At 42.8% G+C, this 25,153-nt stretch overlaps 1 protein-coding gene and 1 long non-coding RNA gene across 3 annotated transcripts in view; one reads left to right on the top strand and one right to left on the bottom strand.

Annotated features, from left to right (window-relative positions):
• The first annotated feature begins 1,789 nt into the window (after positions 1-1,789).
• LOC112432349 (uncharacterized) overlaps positions 1,790-25,153 on the top strand; it is a 40,362-nt gene continuing 16,998 nt past the window's right edge. The window contains exons 1-8 of the mRNA XM_076882088.1: positions 1,790-1,963; positions 12,414-12,752; positions 13,465-13,803; positions 16,246-16,347; positions 18,550-18,876; positions 19,906-20,229; positions 21,576-21,902; positions 22,932-23,255. Coding sequence (XP_076738203.1) covers positions 1,927-1,963; positions 12,414-12,752; positions 13,465-13,803; positions 16,246-16,347; positions 18,550-18,876; positions 19,906-20,229; positions 21,576-21,902; positions 22,932-23,255 — 2,119 coding nt within the window. The 5' untranslated portion in view covers positions 1,790-1,926. The remainder of the gene's footprint in view (positions 1,964-12,413; positions 12,753-13,464; positions 13,804-16,245; positions 16,348-18,549; positions 18,877-19,905; positions 20,230-21,575; positions 21,903-22,931; positions 23,256-25,153) is intronic.
• LOC112432390 (uncharacterized) lies at positions 6,409-8,636 on the bottom strand. Of its 2 annotated transcripts, XR_013097179.1 has the most exons (3): positions 8,168-8,636; positions 7,957-8,073; positions 6,409-6,561 (listed from the first exon to the last, which is right to left on the bottom strand). It is a non-coding gene; the product is annotated as an uncharacterized LOC112432390 (long non-coding RNA). The 2 variants fall into 2 exon arrangements; XR_013097178.1 differs by having other exon boundaries at positions 7,957-8,636.

Below are 25,153 nucleotides of genomic sequence, written 5' to 3'. Positions count from 1 at the left end.
CTCAAACATTATTTCATCTGAGGTCAATATCAAAATGTTGTTACCAAATGGAGAGCTTGAACAGGGGGAAGGAAGTGGTGTTTTGCGGGACTGCCTGACAGAATTTTGGATGGATTTCTATGACAGCTGCACATTGGGAGTTGAGGTGAAAGTCCCATTCATCCGGCATGACTTTCAGTGTGAAGAATGGCAGGCTATAGCTAGAGTGTTTGTTGTAGGGTGGAAACAAGCTGGTTACTTCCCAGTGAAGCTTGCAATACCCTTTCTGGAGGAGATATTGTGCCGCTCGACAACCAGTAGTTTAAAAGATTCCTTTCTTTTGGACGTCTCACAAGAAGAGCGATCTGTTCTCCTGAAGGCTTTGGATGACTTCAATTCAGTGGATACAGATGAATTGCTGGAAGTACTTGATGCACATGAGTGCAAGCAGGTTCCTACTAAGGACACACTGCTCCCTGTTTTGGCACAGATAGGACACAAAGTACTTATTCAGGCCCCAATGTCTGTAATCAAGTGCTGGCGTCCCGTTGTGGGTTCTGTAGCTGGTTTACTCCCACCAGAAGGACTGCATCATTTCATTGCAGAAAAAAACCCAACTGTAAAAACAGTGAAGGAGCTTCTAATCTTTCCAGAGGAGATGACAGCTGCCCAGTCAACAGTTTCTCGTTACCTGAAAAGGTACATTGGAGAAATTGATTTCAATATCTCCCAGACCACAGACTCATAATACAAGTCAGTGCTTTATAAAAAAAGAAAAAGAAAAAAGAAAGTTGTGTTTTCAAAATTGGAGTTCAAGTTATTTTTACTTCCAATAGTGTTAACATGCTACATGGGTAGTGTAGTATGTGTAGACTAGATTTTTTTTTAAATTTTCATTGTAAGTGGGCTAAAGCAGTTAATTAAAAGTAGTCTAACATAAACGCTGTAATTTGATTATTTTAATAAACAAGTAACTTGGATGGATTCGATGCTGGCGTGACCACAGTGCACACGTCTGCTGTTGCTCACAGTGGTCCAAGGGACGCTCAGGGAGTTTGTGTGTTCGCTCAGACACGTGAAACATTAGAGGGAACATTGTCTACCACACATCACACTCATAAAAAGCATGACTACAGTTTCATAGTTTTTATTATGTTTTTACTGATTAAACAGTAAAAGTTAATTTAAAAAAATCCCAAAACAGATTCCCACTGATGTCAACATCTCCCAATGTTAAATTTTGAAGGATTCAACACAGACAATTAAATGTGAAAATGTCACATTTGACTTCTTTTCTCATCAGCACATGAGCATTTATATCATAAATCACATTTATATTGGGTTATATTTGATCCTGTATTACTGAAAACTATGACTTAAGTGGAAGTTAATGAAAACTGATGATATTACTCTTAATTTATTGAGGCTCTTCCATAACTCAGATTATGTTATTAATCTGTTGCAGATCTTATTACTGCCTCATGAATCAGATTTTAACAGGATGTGTTCAGTTTAACTCTCTCACCACTTTAAAGGCTGAAGCTTTAAATCATAATTTAATAATGTTTTATTTTTATAAAACATATTTTAAATAGAAACGCTTTTATAATTTCACTATAACAAAGTTCACTTCCTGCATGAAGGTGATCACAGCTCCATGAACTATTCCCACAAACATCACTGAGCCTCAGACTTTCTTTAACAGGCCTGTCAGACCACAGTGATCCAGCTGTTTGTGTTCATGTGGCGCATTTATACGTTTTATTTCAAATCTACTTCACATTTTATTATCTGATATCTGCGACACACGGAGACTTCCTGTTAAACAGAAAGTAACCTTTGTGCGTGGGCGTGTTTGGAGCTGCAGGTGTGTCCAGCTGTGGGTTCGTTGGGTCAGCAGAGGATTTAACGGGACTTTGTGTCGGTTTGAGTTGTTTTTAAAGGAGGATGAAGACGCTGGTGGTGCTCCTGCTCCTCATGAACGGTAAGAAAGTCTCTGTTTAACCTGCAGCAGCTCCGCAGACAGTCCTCTGTGAGCGGAAGTGCTACACTCAGGTGCAGCTCGCGCCTCTGACGTCCAGGGGTCTGCTTTGGTCTTTTCTGAGTAGTGCGATTCCCCCTGCCGTGAGCCTCTTTGGGCTCTCGTACTCTGGGGGCATCTAGATGTCTGGAACCTGCATCTCCTCCATGCCTGCTTCATCTCCTGGGGGGGGGCTATGGCTCCATATACCCACTATTAGACAGTTACATTGTAAAAGCTTGTGAACACAAGCGCTCACACACACAGGTGCACACACACGTACTCACAGACACACTATCTTGGTTGGCTGCTGCCTCTAAACATATCATGTAGTCCTGTGTGCTGCTGTTAAGGGTTCAAATATTGAGGAGGGATACAGGAGGAATTCCAAAATAACAACACTGATCCGGCCGGGTGGAGTCAAACGATGATTTTAATGAACACACGCAGCGTGGGGAGATGTACACTGCAAAACATCAGCTGTAGATCTCCGCCCAAAAAGACACTTCAGATTGCTTTTGATTCATCAGGGTTAACGCCCCCTCATGCGTCATCAGATACAAAACATGCACACGTCAAGTCAAAACCACAATGACCTTTAACACAGTTTGAAAAGAACATCGCCTCGTCTCCATCCCAGGAGTCTTCCTGTCGCACGTCCTGCCCGCGCTCATCTTCTGGAACATCAGGCCCACCTTCTGCAACAAACTCTTCTTTTGCAAACACAATTTTGCAGTTGCAAGCTTTTACAAAATATCACTTGAACCTTCACCTACCCCTGAGTCTAACTGCTGTGTAAGTGTGAGAGGTGAAACTGACATTCACTCAGTTTCACCTCTCACCTCACCAGCTAAACCTTGTAACCTTTCCACCAGACAGAAGGCCAGCACGTACACATTGAAGATTATAACAAGCATTCAAAAGCATTTAAGATTATAGATTTAACTCAACAGTTTAAAGTGGTTATAACTGCACCTGTAATAAAGGCTAATTGGGTACCAATATGTTTAAACATCTGAATGCAATATCAATATTAATTATTAATGCAATGGTAATGATGGTTATTAACAATAGCAGCAAAATATTTCTCTAATCCCCACACTGCTCAGTGTGTCTTATAAGCAGGTTTGGAGCAGATCCTCAGTGTTTCTTTCTTTCCCTCTCCTTCTGTAAACTTCCTCACCAATTTCTTTCTTTTTCTTTTCTTCGGAAGGTCTTTTCTGTTCTGATAGTAATATCTCAAAATAAAAAATCCTAATAAATTTCTAATAAAATATGACTGCCATTATAGCAAAAGCAGTAATGATGCACTTTGGAAAATAATTCTTTTGGGCATTTTTTTGGCCTTCAGATAATAATTCTCATTCTCGTCTTGTCCTGTGCAGCTATACTGCCGGACAGGACAGGCAAAAAACAGAATATAATAATCATGGCTGTCAGTGTTAACGCATTTAAGCCCCATTAACACAATTTTCATGACTAACGCGATTAACAATTAAGCCATCTGAGTGCAGAATGACTTAAAATCCCTGAAATGTCTCTGTCAATGCATTTTGGGCAGTTTTTCTAAAGCTTGTGCAGAAGCCCCCCTGCTGGATGAGCCTCATCCAGGGGTCTGCTTTGGTCTTTTCCAAAAGAAAAGAGAGAGACTGCAGCAGTCCAGGAGTTTGGTTAATTTTTTTAAATTAAGTCCCACCAAAGATTTGTTTACATGAAAATGTTTGTGAGGCTTAATCTGAATTCGGTGCAGCCAAACTTGAACTTCTTGTTTTATAGTAAACAGCACGTGTGACTATAAACATGGTTTTCTGGAAACAGAAATGGGCAATTTTATAATTAGCAGAGTCATAGATAACTAGGAAAACAATCACAACACATCATCTACTCAACACAAGCAACATCTCACAATGTCCACAAGGGGTCACTGCAGACCCAGAATTGGCTAAATAGCGCATGTCTTCCAAGTTGCTAATAGTGAGGCATAAATATGACAAGCTAGCAACAGCTAAAGGAAACCATAGAAAAGTCCTTTATTCCTCATCCCGCTGATTGTAGTCATTGCAGGAGATTACAGCCAGATTATAATCAGCATCATGTTAATGAATCTGCCAAAGTAAGAACACTTACAGATCCATCAACTCACTCGGTCACACAAAACTGCATCATAGCTGCGTCACAGCAGCTCCTTCAGTCATTCCCACTCTGTGTGCTGAGCACGTGACCACTGGTGCGCTTGTTTCCTTTGGGTGCGCTTGATTCTTGCTTCTAGACATCCTGAGGCCGAGTCAGAGCAGGAAGTTGGAACAATGTTTGTATTTTTGTGCAAAGCTAACTGAAGCTTGTGCTGTATTAACATAATGATAAAATCATATCAGTATATGTGAGTACAAACTTTAGTCTAACTTTTTATTCTAACTGTATTCAGCTTGAACCAGAAGAAAAAGAAGGACAATAAAACTATGTTTCTATTTCCTGTTGCTACATTGTAGAGGGCGACTTTGCCTCTAAACAGGAACATGTGTACAGCCCTGCATCAGCAGCTTCATTCTTATACAGACCTTTCTACTCTGTGTGTTAAACTGAGCTCTATGTTTGCTACATAGCAGTCAATGAATCCAGTTTTTACACCACAGTTAAGTTAATGTAGTTAAATCTGTGTATTTGTAACTCAAACATTCAGTGTTTTAAACAGAAACCTGACTTTGACATATTTAAGTTGGTATGAACACAGTCAGAGCTGCTGCTGCTTTTATTGTTCTGTTGCTTTTTCAAAGCTTTCTGTGCAAATCAATAGAAATATTTATTGTTGCATCTTAAAGCTGCCAGCACAGCAGCAGCATGAGGAGAAGAGTGTTTGCTCAGGAAATACACGGGTCCCTGAAGAGTTCAAACAGGAAATATTCCTGCATTAAATCTGCAGTTCAATCATCAGCAGATTACTGTCAGTGTCATCTGTCACCAGGCAGGTTTTAACAGGCGTGTAAGCCACATATTATTATAACACCCTTTTATATTTGGATGATAAACACATTTAGTTGTGTTTGGTCTTTAACTTGTGCTCAGTTTCCACAATGAATTCATGATGGAAATCTCTAATAAACTATCAAAACTGACACTATTTCCCCCACCACACTCTCTGTTGGTGGCTGGTGCCCCCATCCTCTGGTTCTTGGTGGTTCTTGGTGCTCGGGTGTGTTCTGGCTAATGGCTGCTTGGTGGGGCCTGGCCCCCTGGCTCTGTCAGGCCCCTGCTTGGGTTTTTGTTTTTTAGGCAGGTTTGGAGCAGATCCTCAGGGTTTTTTTTTCTCTTCCTCACCTTCTGTAAACTTCTTCAGCAGTTTCTTCTTTTTCCTTTTCTGTTCTGATTGTAATACCTCAAAATAAAAACTTCTAATAAAATATGACCATTTTAGCAAAAGCAGTAATGATGCACTTGGGAAAATCACAACACATGTAAGAAGAAGAAAGTTCAGATATGTGTTTAAAATTGTAGGGAGTAAAAAGTAGTTAGAAAAAAAAAACTACTCAGGTAAAGTACAGATACCTGAAAATTGTACTTAAGTACTTACTGCCCAACTCTGGAGAAGTTTTTATTACTCACATTATGTAAATTAACTACACGGCTCTACACTAACTTTTTGCCTTGTGTTACCGCGCCAGATCCGCGGCCTCGAACCGTAGTAAACCTCTGGCAGTTACTTCAAGGTTCCGTAACTGGCTCGTAGCCGGAAACAGCTTACTATACAGGTCAATTCCGCTCGCAAAAAGATCGAAGGAGGCGTAGGAAACTGCTTCACCGAGCTTTATTTCTTCTCTAAGGCACGAACACCGTGTACAGTGGGCTGAAACAGTTTACTCACAGCGAGCATCGCCGACACAACTCTGGCTGTCGAGGGAGTATTATATTCCTTTTATTTATTGTCTTTCCGTCTCTTCTGTAGCTAACCGTTACTTTTCACCTTCTCCGCTCTCTCTTCACACACCGGCGCAGTCCCGCTACACACAACCCGAAAACATTACCCATCTGGTTTCACCCTTAAATCTCACGATTTTCTTTTCCAGTATAAATATTTATTGCACATCAACTTCGTAACAGTTGAGACTGAACATAAAAACAATAAATAAACATAAAAACAACAAATGTCTCACGTTGTGTTGTTGCCGCAAAATGTTGTCCTGCTTGAAATTCCGTCTCCACCGTTGCTCGACGCTGCGTGTATAGAGCAGGTAGTGCAACAATAGAAAAATAGTTGCGGGACGGCACTGTGTAGCGTTTGTCTCTAGGGTGTTGATCATTTTCCTAAATCCCTCGTTTTGCACAGTGTTGATGGAGCCATATCTGTGGTCAGGTGATTGTTAGGTAAACTGACACGGATGGATTACGTGGCAGAAACACACACGGACACAAAATAGTTGTGATGCAAGTTTATATACAAGAATAGGGAATATTTACAAGGAAGGGGGCTATATACAGTGATAGATAAAAATGTGCCAGGAGATTAACACCGAAGAGATGAGACGAAGCCGAGGTATGCGGGTAGGCAGATGACGCACCGGAGCTACCTGACAATAGTGATGGGACGTTCTGTATCGAGGCTTCGGAGCGTGTGTCGAGTAATGGAGGGGGCGTTTCCGCGAAGCGCGTATCGAGGCTTGCTTCATTTATGGGAGGAGCTGAAAATGATGACGTCCGAAGCCTCGCTGCCCGGCTGTACCACGTGACTGGTTCATGAAGTGGTTCGAACTTTGCCGCGAGCTATGACAGCGATATAAACCCCTCAGACTTCAATCAAAATGTGGGTGTTTGATGGAGAGTTGCGGTTAGAGAGAGTTTGGAGACAGTTTGGAGGTTTATGAGAGTGAGGAGAGAAAGTCAGGAGAGAATGGAGCCAGCTAAGAAGAGGAGGATGTCCTCCCCTGTGTGGGAACATTTTGATTTTATTCCTCCCAACAAGGTATGTAAATTTCTACAGAAGATGTATTGTCATGATACTGATGGTGCAATACAATTTATGTTAAGCTGTCTGTACTTTTGTACAAGGTGAAGTGTTTGCTATGTGCCAGGGAGCTGGGATATAACAACAACACCTCATCCATGCTTAGTCACTACAGAGCTTTACATGAGAATAAGGGGAACACTGATTGTGGAGCAAGACCAGGTGAGCCATCAAATGCAATGATAATATAGCATGCAGTAATGTTACTAAATGATATAACAATATTATACAACTGTTATAAGTTACGTGTGTGATATTTATATTTGTGCTTTGTCTTCATTGTCTTTCCTCAGGAGAACAATCTCAAATAGATGAAGACCTGGTCAGCATGGTGATTGAGGACTCCCAGCCATTTAGCATTGTGGAGGACAAAGGATTCAAAAGATTTGTTAAATCATTAAATCCCAGCTATGTTCTCCCCACTAAAAAGGACGTAAAAGCAGTGAAAATTTAGTTTTTACAGAATAAAATGTGAACAGGCAGGACTGAGGCTCAAAGCCTCAGTGTGTAGCTGTCCATACCTCAACGTTACAAAAGCACAACCACTGTCCACACCCCAACCACACCTCACCTCACAGTAAATGATCATTTCCATTTTAAGCATTTCCAAATAATCATTTTCCATACTGCCAGCATAAATATACACAGTATACTGCCATCAATACAATATACATGTTTTACACACTCCTTTTGTTGTTGACATTTACAGGCTGTGTGCAAAATGCCACACTCTTCAAATTCATGCCAGCTATTATTTTTACGTCCAGTAGGTGTCCTGCTAGAGCAAATGAAGCTTCATGAAGCTTCGCGTTGGGGTGAACCAATTGGATGAAAAGCTTCAGTGCTTCATGGGGCTTCATCTGCCCATCACTACCTGACAACAAGGAACAAAACAGTTTACGGCGTACCGTTGATAGCCGAAAGTTAAACACAAGTGGACGGAGAGAGTTGGAGAGCTTACTTGAAACACAAACCACGGCTGCTGCAGTGACCGCAGCCCGATGGAACGTAGCTCTCCGTCGTGGATCCACAGTAGCCAACACAAAAACCTAGGCAGGCGGGCAAGCAGTGGAACAGGCTAAGACAAAAGAGAAGCAGGCAAAACGTGGATCCTTAAAACATACAGCTCCACAGCGTAGAATCAACAGATTCAGCTTGTGCTAACACGTTACCACTTGTGACAGCGACAATACTCCGACACCAGACGTCCGTGACTCTGCTCCCTAAAAGCGCTCACTGATGACGTCCGATGCGCCGCAGGTGTGCCGGAATGCCATCAAGCCCCGCCTCGCCTACCTATACCAAAAAGGAAAACAAAACCCAAACAACAACAATACACCTACCCACCACCTCCTAACAGTGATAAGTGATAGCCTCCGTAATTTCTTTGTGCCTGCGGGAGTTCGACGTGTATAGGGAAGCGCTGTATAAGGTTCCCGTTATTGATGTTTGGGTGGTTGACCGGGACGGATTTTCTCCTGTCACTTTCTCGTCATCCCTGACGTGCTCTCCGTTGTTTTTTCCCTGCTAATTTTAGCATCACACGGCACAGCTTCTGTATCACGTGGTATAAGGCTCCGCCCTTGTCATTTGTTGAGCAGGAAGAGTGAGCGCTTGTTTTCATGCAGATTATGTCCCGGATCAAAATGCGGTACAATCGTCTTTTTTTTTTATTTTGTTTTTTTAAATCGTTGTCATTTGGAAATGAGATCGCGATTTTCTAACGATTAATCGTGCAGCCCTAAACAACATCATAAAATATATGGCTCTTGAAGTACCAGCCTTATGACCCACATTAAAGTACAGTAGTAAAGGCCTATTTAACACCACAAACAGTTTACACGAGACAATTTTATTTCTGATATGAATGTTATTTATTTTAACTGTCATAAACAGGATGTGACGAGTGACATTAGTAGCAACTGTACTGCATTAAAACACAGCAGCAGGTGGGATATCCAATCTTTAAGTGATGACCTGGTGAAACCTGCTTCTGGGTCCAAACGACTCTGAGTTTATTAAGGCTGTTGTGTTTTTAACATCTTTTAATGCTTTGAATCTTCTTCCATTTAATCTGAACAAGCCCCTAAAAGAAGTCAGTGATCACTGTCGGCCTCTCTCGGTTGTTATCACCACTGTTCATTTTAAAGCTCAGTTTTAAAAACCTTAGGATGTAACTACAGCCCAGCCCATGCAGCAGTATATGAATGACTAACCTCGTATTGCGGATGGATTATCTCAGTGGTTCTCCTGACTGAAGTTTGGTCCTTTTACAGCATCCTGCCATGCGATTACATTTGTCACTAACCATCATTGAACATAATCACAATCATACTGAAGTTCCACCTTAATACAAAGATCATCCTCTGACTGAATGAAAGAGAAGAAGAGGTGTAGTGTTCACAACAACATCTGGATTTTTAAGGAGATTTTGAGATAATATTTTATTTTAAACTTCTCTTGATTTTTCACTTTTCTCCTTAAATCAGACTCACAATCTGATTGCAATTCTTTGCCAAAGTTTACATCGACCATAACAGATGAAGTCAGAGGATGATTAGTGGCAGAAACGGGCTTCCAACTTATCCCATTAAGTCACCAGCTGACACTAACAGAAAAAAGATATAAACACATTTCATCTTTAAAATGACTCGACAACAGCAGTCTGTACCTGGAGAGGATGACATGTGGCTGTCTGATCACAACCAATTCAAACCTCAGTCAAACGTCACCTTTGAACTAAAACTAAAACAAACAACTTTTTCTTTTCAGATTTTCACATTTTTCTTGTAACATGTAAACAAACTGAAAGCTCTGTGATTTTATGAAAAATGCATCCTCATGGAGTTTGGAGTTTGCATGTTCTCCACATGTTTGTGTGGGTTCTCTCCGAGTACTCTGCTTTCCTCCCACAGTCCAAAGACACACAGTGAGTGTGGCTGGGTTATTGGATCTTTCTAAATCTCCATAGGTGTGAATTAGGGCTGGGTATCGTCACTGATTTCTAGAATCGATTCAATTCCGATTCACAAGGTCCAGAATCGATTCGATCCACGATTCGATTTAATTCGATTCGATTTAAATCTGGGAAATTTTGACAGTCAGAAATATAATTCAGATCAGTGCATTTACATATTTTTGTATCAATAAAAAGGAAGCTGACACACGCAAGACTTTATCACAGGTGTGAGCGTCACAGCAGATGCCTTTGTGTCAAAGTAGCTGAAGATAAAACACAGAAAAACATGAAGGTGATTTTCCTGGCCTGGGATTTTATAAAAATATTCTGCAGTACATCAAAAACGAAAGAAAACCATTAATCAACATATGAACATTACCTCTGAAGTTACAGCGGTTTTATTAGAGACACGGTCAGTGTTGGGAAGGTTACTTTTAAAATGTATTCCATTACAGAATACAGAATACATGCCCCAAAATGTATTCTGTAACGTATTCCGTTACATTACTCAATGACAGTAACGTATTCTGAATACTTTGGATTACTTAATATATTATCATGCTTTTTACAACAACGTGAATGTACTATTGCTGTGTGATTTATTACTATTACTGAAGGTCCGCGACTCCAAACTGTAGTAAAGGGACCTCTGACTAATACGGCGGGGTCCCTGTCGGCTCGTAGCTGAAAAATAGCTTTACTTTGTTGTGTGGGTCAACTTTTCTTGCGAGAGACAGAGAGAGGCGTTGAAAGGCTGCTCCAACGGAACTTATTGTTTTCGGAGGAAAACACGAACACGGTGTACAGTCGAGTCTTAATAGCTTACTTACAACTGGGCTCGTCAGGCACTCTTCTTGGCTGAAGTGGTTATTATTATATTTACATGCTTCCAGCTCCCGTTTTTCCTCGATGACAACTCGTACCTTTCCACTCCCCTTTTTCTCCCTCCTCGCGCTCACAGACCCATAACGTGTATGGCAGGCCATTCTCCCTGCAACACGGACTACACTGCCCATGATGCTCCATTCTTTAGAGCTATGCTTGTAGCATTCTGCCTGTTAGCTTAGCACAACAACAACGAAATGGCGCTCTCTCACCCAGGAAACACACAGTCGCAGAGAGAGAGCGAGCGTCGCCCTGTAACCATGGCAACCGTAACGCTGCCGCCTGGAACAACAGAACGTAGCTGTCAAACAAAACCCAAACAGTCCTGACCCGCGACAAGATGAAACAGGAAAGTACCGCAGTGTAATCCATTTATTTCACCAAAGTAACTGTATTCTGAATACAACCTTTTTAAACGGTAACTGTAACGGAATACAGTTACTCATATTTTGTATTTTAAATACGTAACGGCGGTACATGTATTCCGTTACTCCCCAACACTGGACACGGCTAAGCATTTTGCATTTTGAATAATTTTAAAAAGTTTAAATTTGTTCAGTATTGAACAGCAGAAATGAGGTTTTCATTTCGGAAGAATGTAAAAGGGAAAAAAACAGCGGCCGACAGCGCTGTAAGCAACAGTAGACTTGTGCGTAACAAGCAAGCGAATAATGAAGAAAGGGAAACTGTTCTTGAAGAGAGAGAGAGAGAGAGAGAGAGAGAGAGAGAGGGAGGGAGAGAGAGGGAGAGAGAGAGAGGGAGAGAGAGAGAGAGCTGCGCATCGCGGTGGAAGCAAAACAGTAAAAGTCAGAGTGAATTCATGACGATGTTTATGTGAAGCGTTTGGATCTTCTTTTGCTGCTGGTTCGGTCAATATTGTTTGGAGAGACATCAAACTAACAGCTTTAGAATCAGCACATAAAGGGCGTGAACACAAAGCTCGGACCCGCCCACAGATCAGAATCAGCGAGCTGTCGGCTTTCAGCCCCGATCGTGAGAAAGGCGACATCTAACTGATTCTGATCCGCGGGTCGCGCTGTGTGTTTAAGTCTATGTGCAGAATCCGTGTACCTGCTCTCATTTACTGTCTTAACTGTTTGGTGGTTCTTGAAATTTTGTGAGATGTCACCAGAGATTCTGGCATTTCGGGCAAAAATAAATAAATCTAAATAAATTTATATTAAAAGATCGATTCAGGATTTTAATGAATCGATTTTACATTATCCAAGCCAGAATCGATTTTAATCGATGAATCGATTATAAAAACCCACCCCTAGTGTGAATGGTTGTCTCTCTTTCTGTTTTTTACTGAGACTGCTGACCTGTCCATGGTCCACACTACGATAGCTGAGATAGACTCCAGCTCCCCCGTGACTCTGAACTGGATAAGTGGAAGAGAATAGATGGATGGATGTTCAGTACCAGTGCACATTTTGAGCTATGAGCATGTTTGTTGCCAAATGCAGTGATCTGGCTGCCAAAAAATGTGGACTCTAAACTCAGAGTGAACTGATGCAGAGTTCAGGTTTAGACTCACACACAGCTGATTCATGTTTCTGTCTCTGTGTCCTCAGTTTCCCAGCATGCCTCGGCTCTGGAGGTGTATGAGGGGGTGGAGTCTGTCCTGCTGACCTGTCAGGACTCTTCTGTACCTGCACGTCCCACTCTGGTGTGGAGCCGCCACGACTTCAGTCCTCCAATCGTCCACCAGCGTAATGATGCAGGAGATGAACTGAGAAACCAAAACCAGCGTTACAGGAAAAGAACGTCCATGAAGACGGACTCTCTGAGGACTGGAGACTTCAGCCTCACTCTGAGGAACCCCATCACCTCTGACAGCGGCACCTACACCTGCACCATCACTGCATTTGGAAATGAACGGACACTGACAGCAGTAGAGCTGCAGGTCAAAGGTCAGCAACACACCCAACACACCAAGAAAGACTGTTGACCGTTTAACCTTTGTTGTAGCTGTTTACACAGATGTTCAGGCTCAGCTATCATCAGCCTGTGTGAACAGCTTCAGTCTTCATCGAGGACAAACCTCCACTCTGCTGCTCATCTACAGACTGAGTTCAGCCTCACTGTTCATAAATGAATGAATGAATGAAGCTTTATTTGTCACAAGCAGGTTGCCCTGCAGCGAGATGGGAACCCCCCCCGACCTTACACACATAACACAGACATCACATTGGGTTACAAGTCGGAGATCGGTAGCGTTGCAGAAAAACACTGAAATGTGATTAGTTTACAGTAAAGAACAGTGTGTGACTGCTGCACAGCTGCACAGCTGTGCTGTTCAGGGTCAGAGTTCACTCACATCAAGTGTAGCAGAGATGACACTTGGATTCATTCACTGGATTTAACCTTTATACCAACTGCCAACCATCTAGTATAAAGACATCATCAATACAGTTTACTGTATGCAGAAAAGGTTTCTCATGTACCAATCAAAGAGCTACTTTGAGTACATGTCAGAGCCTGTACTGTAGAAGTTAAATCAGTACTTCAACTTTTACTGGAGTATTCTTAACACACGTATTTGTACTTTGACTTAAGTACAGACAGTCTGTCCTTTTGCCGTCTCTGCACACAGCTGATTCATGTGTCTCTGTGTCCTCACAGTGTCCCACCAAGTCTTCACCCTGGAGGTGTACGAGGGGGCGGAGTCAGCCCTGCTGCCCTGTCACATCCCGTTTGTATCTGGACCCACCACAGGGGTGTGGAGCCGCTACGACCTCAATCCTCCAACCGTCCACCAGCGTCAGCAGGAAGAGGACGAGCTGACAGATCAAAACCAGCGTTACAGAGACCGAACATCCATGAAGACTGACGCTCTGCAGACTGGAGACTTCAGCCTCACTCTGAGGAAACCCCACATCTTTGACAGCAGCAACTACACCTGCACCATCAGAGTGAGGGGAGAAGAACCCAGACTGACAGATGTTCAGCTGCAGGTCAAAGGTCAGCAGCACACACCAAATCCTAGTTTTTACCATGAGGTTTTCCTGAAGCTGAAGTTACAGCTCATGTTTTCAGTTAGCTTTTAAAAATCTCTTTTCCTCCTTTTAAGACATTTTGTTTTGATTATGATGTAAACAGTGAAAGGATTTTCAGGGTTAACAAACTTTTAGTGAGGGTGCTGAAAGGAAAAGCAAAGATGATCTATAAGAAACCAAGAGTTAGATATAGAAGAAGAACTGGTAACTAAATCAGAGGTGTGTAGAAATGAAACAGTGATAATTATCACAGCGTTCAGAGAGGGAAAGGACAGATTACTGGAGGTGAGCAGGCAGGATGGAGGTGGAGAGCGGGCAGGCAGGTGGACGAGGAGGCCAGGTGAGTAAATCCAGGAAGCTTGAGATATGCAGGAGCAGCACTTCTGAGAGACCAAACAGGAGTTATGTGGGACTGTAGGAGTGAGGTTAGGAGGCAACAGAATAACAGGATTATTACTCGAAGCCGGATAACTGAAAGGAAAACACAAGAGATCTTACATTGTGATGGTTTATGATTATGATCCTACTATGATATCCACAACTTGTTTTTCAAGGTAAAGTTTTTGTTGTGTGCCTAGTAGCTGGAGTACAACAACATCTGATCTGTGGGTATCATCTATATCACCCCTGCCTCTCTGAGTGAAAGGGTTTTCTCTAAAACTGAAGAGGTTATCACCAAAAACCATCTGAGTCGAGCAGAGTGGAAAAGTATTTCTTAATAAAAATGATTAATGCCACCATCACTATTTGAGCACAGTCACTGCCCATCATTTGAAAACACTGCAACAGCTTTAACATAAACATGTGGTTATGTTAAAGCAGTACACACCTCCACAGGGGTGTGCACTGAGCCCTCTCCTGTACTCACTCTACACCTACGACTGCACAGCCACTAACAGCTCCAACATCATTGTGAAGTTTGCGGACGACACTACAGTGGTGGGTCTTATCACCAACAGTGATGAGACGGCTTACAGGGAGGAGGTCAGCGCCCTGACCCACTGGTGTCAAGACAACCATCTCACCCTCAACGTCGCAAAGACAAAGGAGTTGATAGTGGACTTCCGGAGGTGCAGAGAAGCACACACCCCCATCACCATCAACGGCGCTGCTGTGGAGAGAGTGAGCAGCTTCCGGTTCCTTGGTGTACATCTGGCTGAGGATCTTACGTGGTCAGTACACACAAACAAAACAGTGAAGAAGGCCCAGCAGCGCCTCTTCTTTCTCAGGAGACTGAAAAGATTCGGCATGAGCCCCCGCATCCTCAGGACCTTCTATCACTGTGCCATTGAGAGCATCCTCACTGGATGCATCACCACCTGGTATGGCAACAGCACCGCTTACAACCGCAAAGCTCTCCGGAGAGTAGTGCGGTGCTCTGAACGGATAATTGGAGGTGAGCTTCCCTCCCTCCAGGACATCTACAGGAAGCGCTGCCTGAGGAAAGCGGGGAGGATCATCAAGGACTCCAGTCACCCCAGCCATAAACTGTTCAGACTGCTTCCATCAGGAAGGAGGTTCTGCAGCATCCAGTCCCGTACCAGCAGACTGAGAGACAGCTTCTTCCACCAGGCCATCAGACTGCTGAACACGTCATAGACACCTCAGCTTCACTACTGGAACTTTAACATTATGCACTCCATACTGTACAGTAATGCCACTGTTTTGCACATATCCAACTACCAACCTCTGTATATTTTTATATATTTTATTTTATTGTTTACTCTATTTAATTTGTAAAATACACACACACACACACACACGTAGAAAAACATTTAGTACACACATCCAGTGATGCATATACTATTATATATTGTACATATATTTATTAGTTTCAGATGTAGCCATTCTTGTATCTTGCTTGTTTACGTTATTGTATTTTTGCACAACTCTGTTGCTTGTGAAGCTCGCACACAAGAATTTCACTCACATGTACTGTACCAATGTACCTGCACATGTGATGTGACAATAAAAGTGATTTGATTTGATTTTTGCTGGATTTGACTGAAATCATACTGACTGAAGTTTTTTTGACATTGATGGAATTTTATGTCTTAGACTCACACATTAATCAGTAACAGATTAGATGAATTAATCAGTCACAGCTGTGAGAAGCAAACCCCGGCCACAGTAGCTCCGCCCAGAGGTACACCTGCTAACTGTAGGGAAATAAAAAAGAGGAAAACAAACAGAAAGCCAGCCACACCCTCCCATTATAGAGCGACTAGAACAAGAGTTATTCAGACTGATGTGTTCAGTGTGCTCTGATGTTTGGGTGGAGGTATTTTCTGACTGATTTTATTCTTTAACCAGTGAAACTCTGCAATGAGCAGCAGACCTGATACAGCTCAGACTGGTTCACAATAATCGTGTCCATGTAAACCTCCTTCTGTTCTTGTTCTCACAGAGCCGTACACTTTCCCAGCTGAGGCCTGGGTGATCCTGGCTGTCCTGGCCGTCGCTGCCATTGTGGGTCTTGGAGTGTATTTATGGAAACTCCTCTACAGAGGTGTGTGTCTGTGTGTGTGTGTTTTTGTGTGTGTCTTAAAATAACTAAAGTCTCTGACAGTGTTCTACTTTATTTCTGAGGTTATTCCAGTGACCTCTGTGATAATAATCAGCTAGTTTAGGTTGATGTGTTCAGTGGAGGCTGCTATCAGCCCTATACCATCAAAATAATTGTATAATTCTCCTGCTTGTAAGTCAGAGTTACCATATGGTAATGTGACATGGTATTTACAACAGAACAATAACAAAATAAGCAGCCTTCTGTTTAAAATGTTGTTTTAATGGTAAGAGTTCCTCCCTGGAAGCTCTTGGTGTCATTTCCACATTTATAAACTCCCTATCTAAGCTCATAGTACATCTTCCGTCCATCCATCCATCCGTCCGTCCGTCCATCCGTCCGTCCATCCATCCATCCGTCCATCCATCCATCCATCCATCCATCCATCCATCCATCCATCCATCCATCCATCTCTTGGTGGTGGCAGCAGTCTAAGTAGAGAAGCCCAGATCTCCCCACAGCCGCCTCCACCTGCTCATCCAGGTTTAAGCTGAGGTGTTCGCAGCCCAGCTGAGAGATGTAATTTCTCCAGGTCTGCCACAGGGTAGCAGGTAGGACATCCCCAGCACACTTCACCCGGCAGGCATCCACCTCAGCTGGCTCCAACATCTTTGTTTTCATGGTCAGCTCTCTCTTCATCATGATGGACCGATGCAGAGTCCGCATTACTGCAGAGCCCCAATCCATCGGTCATCCCCTCTCAGATGTGATGAAGCCAATAGAACCACTTTTTCCTCAAAAACCAGACGAGATCCTGAGGCCACCAAAGTGAAAGAAAAAGTTATGAACAGGCAGCCCGGGCAAAGTTCATCACCCACCAGGAACAACTCCGACTTATTGCCAGCGATGTGGACCAACCTCTCACTGTGGTTGTACAGGGACTGAGTGGTTTGCAGCACTGGGCAATATTCCCGAAGCACCCCCACAGGATCTCTACGGAAAACCCCCAAGTTGACAAGATACAACACACCCACCCCTGCCCACTGCCTGAGGGCAAGTCCAGTGTGAAAAGAGCCCCTCTCCAGTAAACTGGTTCCACAGCCCAAGGTATGTGTTCAGGTGAGACTGATTATATCTAGTCAGCATCTCCCAACCTCATGCATAGCTCAGGCTCTTTCCCCACCAGAGAGGCGACGTTCATGCCACAAGAGTCGGCCTGAGTAGTCAATTAATGGATCGCCACCTGATCCCTATGGCATCTCTGACGGGTGGTGAGCCTACAGGAGGACAAGCTCATATTGTGTCACCAGGTGTTCTCCCTTTAAGTACTTCTCCAGTCCTGGCTCCAGGGTGCTGCCCTGGTGAACTTATCCCAGGCAGGGTAAACTGATCCCTTGGTTTTTTGTCCTTCTTAGGGGTCTAGCACATTTGCATAAACTTACTTTTCTACAAACACTAAAATCCCAGTTAGAGATTAGTTTGTTATTTTGTGTACATCTTCAGTCAGTTGTGAATGATAAAGCAGAATCACAGTAAGAAAGATGTAGGCTACAGATTTAATCCTGACCTGATAATAACTCAGTGATGTACTCACTGTCTCCATCTTTACTGTCTCATCCATATTTGTATATATTTTATCCCTGTCAGGTTACAGATGAATGAGTAGGTTTTAAAATAAAATGTAAAATTAGAATTCCTGCTTCATGTCAAATAATTCAAATGTCTTTCCAGTGAGAAATAACAAAGACATCGTGGTGCACATTGGTGAAAATACCCAAATTCAGAATTTGATGGTTGCAACATACTCACCAAATGTTGGGGCAGAGGCATATTTACCATTGTGTTAGATCACCTTTGCTTTTAATGACAGTTTGTAATCACTTGATGATGATGCAGCCCACCCATGGATATACATACATACCATCAAAGCTCCTGGGCGTTTATAACAATCTGGATGTTTCTTTCAATCAGAGAACCAGGCTTAAACGTGGACTCATCTGACCACACACATGGTTTAACAGTCATTTGGTCCACTTGAGATGAGCTTGGGTTCAGTTTTTCTGCATAGAGTCGATGTATGGCTTCCTCTTTATGTCACTTTATACAATTAAGGAGAGAAAATTGTTCCATTTCAATTTGTAACATTTTTAACTCTGCTGCTGCTGCTGTCCGTACAGCTCATGTTGTGCTTTGTTGTCCTCTCAGTCCCCCCCGTGGAGGTGGATTCAGGGGTGGAGTCTGTCCAGCTGCCCTGCAAAACCACACTTCACCTGCCTGAAGACGCTAAAGTGGAGTGGAAGGACGGTGGTTATAAAAAGGTCCACGTGTATAAGAACGGCTCTGACCAGCCTGAAGAACAGCACCATGATTACAGAGACCGAACGAAGATGAATGAAGACCTGCTGAAAACTGGAGACCTCAGTCTGACCCTGAAACAGCCCACAGATGGAGAAGGAGGCATCTACACCTGCACCGTCTACAGCAGGGAGAGAAAGATCCTGATGAAGAAGGAAGTGGTGCTACAGGTCAGAGGTCAGTGATTAACAACTAAGTGGAAACATTCATCAGCTTAAAAAAGATATTTACATTTTTAAACTGAAGAAGCATTGGTAGAAACTTCCAACATTTTTTAAGAACTCAGCCCAACTTAAAATGTACAAACTGAACCTGCTCAATAGTGCACAAGTTGTTCAATTACAATAGATTTATACTGAGTGCCGACACTAAATACAGTCATAGTGTAGAATGGTACTTTTTGCAGTCATATGCATTATGTGGTTGGATAATTACAGCTGTTAAGAATTTTAAATACAGTGGAACCCCGACTTACGAAATTAATTCGTTCCCGAGGGTCTTTCGTAAGTCGAAGCACCCATCGCGTCTTTTGAGTGAATGATAGGCTATAGGCTAATTGCTAACTGCAACAACAATACGTCGTTCAAGTGGAACAGCGAAGCGCAAGTACGAAAGCCAAGGGGTTGTCACATGATTCGGAAGGCATTGTGGGCATTGTAGGCTCAGCCAATCAGAGACAGCAGATTTCGTTACTCGGGCATTTTGCCGTAACACGGGCAGAAATATTTTCGTTAGGTGCCTTTGTAACTTGAATTTTTCGTTAAATGAGGTATTCGTAAGTCGGGGTTCCACTGTACTTATATAATTTTAAAATACTGGTATAAAGTAGGGTAGAGTAGAAATGCTAAATGGACTGGTTCTTATATCGCGCTTTTCTTAACTAACCATCCACACACATTTATACTGGATGCATCGCAGAACAACATTGGGTTAGTACCGTGCCCAAGGATAGTAGGTATGCATACTGGAGCAGACTGGGATCAAACCACCAACCTTCCAGTTAGTAGGTGACCTGCTCTACCATCTGTGCCACCTCTGCATTAAAGTTATTAAAGTATGAATAGATTAAACATGTACTCAAGTACATGTACTCCTCGTGGTCCTTTTCGTGATGTCGTCCAGTGACATTGATGGTGGTGGGTGGGGGCACCACAAAGTTTTTTTTTACATTCTCCTCCTACACAAACTCTCCTCTCTGTCTCTCAGTCCGTCAGGTGGAGGTGGATTCAGGGGTGGAGTCTGTCCAGCTGCCCTTCACCAAAGTTCACCTGCCTAAAGATGCTAAAGTGGAGTGGAAGGACATGAAAAACAGGAAGGTCCACGTGTATGAGAACGGCTCTGACTGGCCTGAAGAACAGCACCAGGATTACAGAGGCCGAACAGCAATGAAGCAAAACCTGCTGAAAACTGGAGACCTCAGTCTGACCCTGAAACACCCCACAGATGGAGACAACTCCACCTACACCTGCACCGTCTACAACAAGAAGAAGAAGATCCTGATGAAGAAAGAAGTGAGGCTGAAAGTCAGAGGTCAGTGCTGTAGATACAGGTCAAAGGTCAGAGGTCAGTGCTGTAGATACTGCTGTTTTGTTCTGTTGCTGTTTTCCAACCAAATTAGCAAGAACTTCTCTCAGCAGCTTTTGAGGAAGCTAAAAGGTTCCTTCAAACTTTTTTTGTTTTCTGACCTGAAAAGATCATTCAGGTTATTCTGCTGAGTTACCCAGCAAGTGGGCCGCCTCAGAGACTCACACGATCGACAGTCTACAGTTCCCTGTGGGCCCCACTGTAAAATGTAGGTCACATGTTGGCCCACAGCACAGCACAGTGCACACACGGTACATTAACCAACACCAAAAGGTCAAAGAAGAAGAGGAAAAAAAGCTACTTTGTAGACTCTCAGCTTTCATTACAGAGCATCCAAATTCAAATTGGATGAAGGGTTTAGGAGTTTCAGCTCCTTCACATGTGCCACACCCCCCCTTTTTTTTTTAAACGGACCAAAAGTAATTGGACAGTTGACTCAAAGGCTGTTTCATGTGAAGGTGTGGGCTATTCTTTTTCATTATGTCAATTATGCTCAATTAACCAGATAAAGGCCTGGAGTTGATTTGAGGTGTGGTGCTTGTATTTGGAAGATTTTGACAACATGCGTTGAAGAAGCTCTCCATGCAGGTGAAACGAGCCATACTTAAGCTGTGAGAACAGAAAAACATCCCAGAAATCGGCACAAGTTACAGTTTGGTCCATCCTGAGAGAGAAATAAAGCACTGATGAACGCACGCAAAAAGACCTGGACAGCTATGGAAGACAACAGTGGTGCATGATCTCAGAATTATTTCCAGAGTGAAGAGAAAGCTGTTCACAACAGCCAACCAAGCTAACAACACTCTCCAGTAAGAAGGCGTATAGATATCCAAGTCTACAATAAAGACAAGACTGCATGAAAGTAAAGTGAAGTACTTTGTGACATGGAGTCACACAACCACCTGCAAGTCAACACCTCAAAGACCCCTGAAATGAAGGGATTGTGTAAAAAAGACTTTAGTTCTCCACATTTTTAGGCAATCTTTTTGTTCAACTCACTGAATTAAAGCTAAAAGCGTTTGCGTGTTTATAACAATCTGGATGTTTCTTTCAATCAGAGAACCAGGCTTAAACGTGGACTCATCTGACCACACACATGGTTTAACAGTCATTTGGTCCACTTGAGATGAGCTTGGGTTCAGTTTTTCTGCATAGAGTCGATGTATGGCTTCCTCTTTATGTCACTTTATACAATTAAGGAGAGAAAATTGTTCCATTTCAATTTGTAACATTTTTAACTCTGCTGCTGCTGCTGTCCGTACAGCTCATGTTGTGCTTTGTTGTCCTCTCAGTCCCCCCCGTGGAGGTGGATTCAGGGGTGGAGTCTGTCCAGCTGCCCCTCAACACCACACTTCACCTGCCTGAAGACGCTAAAGTGGAGTGGAAGGACGGTGGTTATAAAAAGGTCCACGTGTATAAGAACGGCTCTGACCAGCCTAAAGAACAGCACCATGATTACAGAGACCGAACGAAGATGAATGAAGACCTGCTGAAAACTGGAGACCTCAGTCTGACCCTGAAACAGCCCACAGATGGAGAAGGAGGCATCTACACCTGCACCGTCTACAGCAGGGAGAGAAAGATCCTGATGAAGAAGGAAGTGGTGCTACAGGTCAGAGGTCAGTGATTAACAACTAAGTGGAAACGTTCATCAGCTTAAAAAAGATATTTACATTTTTAAACTGAAGAAGCATTGGTAGAAACTTCCAACATTTTTTAAGAACTCAGCCCAACTTAAAATGTACAAACTGAACCTGCTCAATAGTGCACAAGTTGTTCAATTACAATAGATTTATACTGAGTGCCGACACTAAATACAGTCATAGTGTAGAATGGTACTTTTTGCAGTCATATGCATTATGTGGTTGGATAATTACAGCTGTTAAGAATTTTAAATACAGTGGAACCCCGACTTACGAAATTAATTCGTTCCCGAGGGTCTTTCGTAAGTCGAAGCACCCATCGCGTCTTTTGAGTGAATGATAGGCTATAGGCTAATTGCTAACTGCAACAACAATACGTCGTTCAAGTGGAACAGCGAAGCGCAAGTACGAAAGCCAAGGGGTTGTCACATGATTCGGAAGGCATTGTGGGCATTGTAGGCTCAGCCAATCAGAGACAGCGGATTTCGTTACTCGGGCATTTTGCCGTAACACGGGCAGAAATATTTTCGTTCAGTGCCTTTGTAACTTGAATTTTTCGTTAAATGAGGTATTCGTAAGTCGGGGTTCCACTGTACTTATATAATTTTAAAATACTGGTATAAAGTAGGGTAGAGTAGAAATGCTAAATGGACTGGTTCTTATATCGCGCTTTTCTTAACTAACCATCCACACACATTTATACTGGATGCATCGCAGAACAACATTGGGTTAGTACCGTGCCCAAGGATAGTAGGTATGCATACTGGAGCAGACTGGGATCAAACCACCAACCTTCCAGTTAGTAGGTGACCTGCTCTACCATCTGTGCCACCTCTGCATTAAAGTTATTAAAGTATGAATAGATTAAACATGTACTCAAGTACATGTACTCCTCGTGGTCCTTTTCGTGATGTCGTCCAGTGACATTGATGGTGGTGGGTGGGGGCACCACAAAGTTTTTTTTTACATTCTCCTCCTACACAAACTCTCCTCTCTGTCTCTCAGTCCGTCAGGTGGAGGTGGATTCAGGGGTGGAGTCTGTCCAGCTGCCCTTCACCAAAGTTCACCTGCCTAAAGATGCTAAAGTGGAGTGGAAGGACATGAAAAACAGGAAGGTCCACGTGTATGAGAACGGCTCTGACTGGCCTGAAGAACAGCACCAGGATTACAGAGGCCGAACAGCAATGAAGCAAAACCTGCTGAAAACTGGAGACCTCAGTCTGACCCTGAAACACCCCACAGATGGAGACAACTCCACCTACACCTGCACCGTTTACAGAAGGGAGGGAAACATCCTGCTAAAGAGAAAGGTGGAGCTGAAACTGAGAGGTCAGTGCTGTAGATACAGGTCAAAGGTCAGAGGTCAGTGCTGTAGATACAGTCTTTTGTTTGTATTTTCTGTCACACTTACCCAAATGGAAAAAGTCTGATAGAGTTACTGAATCATCAAGGTGCACGTACGAGATTTAGTTTGAAAGGTAACATGTTGTAATGTAGAAATATTTGTGTGGACGGTCCAAATGTGAAAGGACAAAAACCTTTCTGAACAGGTGAAGGAAGTCATAGAGTCAACCTTTTAAGAAAATCACAGCTCTGGGGGCAAAAACATTAAAGAAAATGTGAACAACAAAATATAAAAATAGTATCTAAAAATCCAGCTCTGAGTAAAGCAGTTCAAACCCACAGACTTCATTAAAAGCTTTCCATGTCTGACTCCATTACCATGAATCACTGCTTGGTGACCAACAGGCTCACGCTGATAGTTCAGTGGTGGGACATGAACTCTGGCGGGTGAAGATAATTAGTAATCAGGCTGCTGTCCTAATAATAAAAATATGAAATAAAATAAAATAAAAAATAAAATAAAACCCATAACTCGAAGGATTAAAAGCAAAATAAAGATGAAAACATAACTGTAAAAGACAAAAAAACATAAACACCACTGCAAAAAAGTTTAACACATCTCATCTAAAACCAAAAATCAAACCCGTCACCCTGGGGAAGGGTGACGCATGCAAGTGAAAAAAATTAACTCAGTTCAAATATCACTAATACCTCCTCTCTCCATTTCCTATCCTACTTTCTTTGACCTCGATGAAAGATTCAGTGAGCTCAAGGAACAGTGGAGAGTTGCTGAGGAAAAGAGAAGAGTCCTGTTGTGAGAACTGGAACAACGTTACTCTCGTCTCTCCTTAACGATGTGACGCTGTGTTAAAACTACAATGTGCAGACAATGGACTACAGAACGCACATCTTACTTCACCACAGCCTGTTCTAACCCTGCGGTTTTATGCAGGTCATGTTAACGAGAACAGATGGTGAAAAATCTCCTTTCATTACAAAGTATGAACTTTTTAAAGAAGGAGCATTTAGGGCCACGTTTACTGACATCTGCAGCAGCACAAAGACACACAGCAGCCTCTTACACCATCTGGAGCCGAGTGATGGAGCAACCACTAACCCCACATAAAGAGCATCACAGTGATCCAGCAGAGTGACCACAGTGTGGACTACTGTCTCAAAGTGCTGCCTGAAAGAATCGCTTAAGTTTGACCGGCTGAGTTAATTAGAATAAACGATGTAACGACAGACCTGATCTGACTGCAAAGCTTCACATCAGTCTCCACTTTAACCTCGAGGTTTGTGATAGTTGGTTCTAGACCAAGAAACCCAGATCCACAGAGGGTCTGAGTGCTGCTGCCAAAACCATCACTGCTGTCTATGTGAGAGTCGTCCAGACCTTTGTCATCAAGACTCTCGAGCAACAGTCTAACAGAGCAAATTTTATTCTTTTTAATAGGGACATAACTCTGACTGTCAGCCACATAACAGATGAAATGCTGCTTCCTAAGTATGAAACCAAGTGGGAGCAAATAAAGACAGAAGGGGCCTAAAACTGAGCCCTGTGTGATTCATCTATAATCAGTCATATCTGAGTCACAATAACTAGAAGATGATTTCTAGCAGAAGTGTGAACATCTCCACATCCTTTCTCCATGTTATCATCCAAAGCTGTGTGAAGTTTCAGAGCTCTGCAGCTAACAGAGACTTTCAGTTTGCTGCTCTCTTCCTCTGACAGCTCCATTCTTAGGGAGCGTTAGTTCTCTGTTTCACTTTATTCCACTTATTCAGTCTGATGTTCTCTGATCTCTTTCTCTTGTTTAGTGTCTTAAAGGCTGCCAGTGCCTCTCTTTGCTGTAACCAACCTTTCTCTTTATTTCTGAGCT

This window comes from Maylandia zebra, linkage group LG3 (assembly GCF_041146795.1).
Source record: "Maylandia zebra isolate NMK-2024a linkage group LG3, Mzebra_GT3a, whole genome shotgun sequence".
NCBI classification, from domain to species: domain Eukaryota; kingdom Metazoa; phylum Chordata; class Actinopteri; order Cichliformes; family Cichlidae; genus Maylandia; species Maylandia zebra.
Note: the sequence above shows the minus strand (reverse complement) of the source record. Positions and strands in the feature narration are given on the sequence as shown.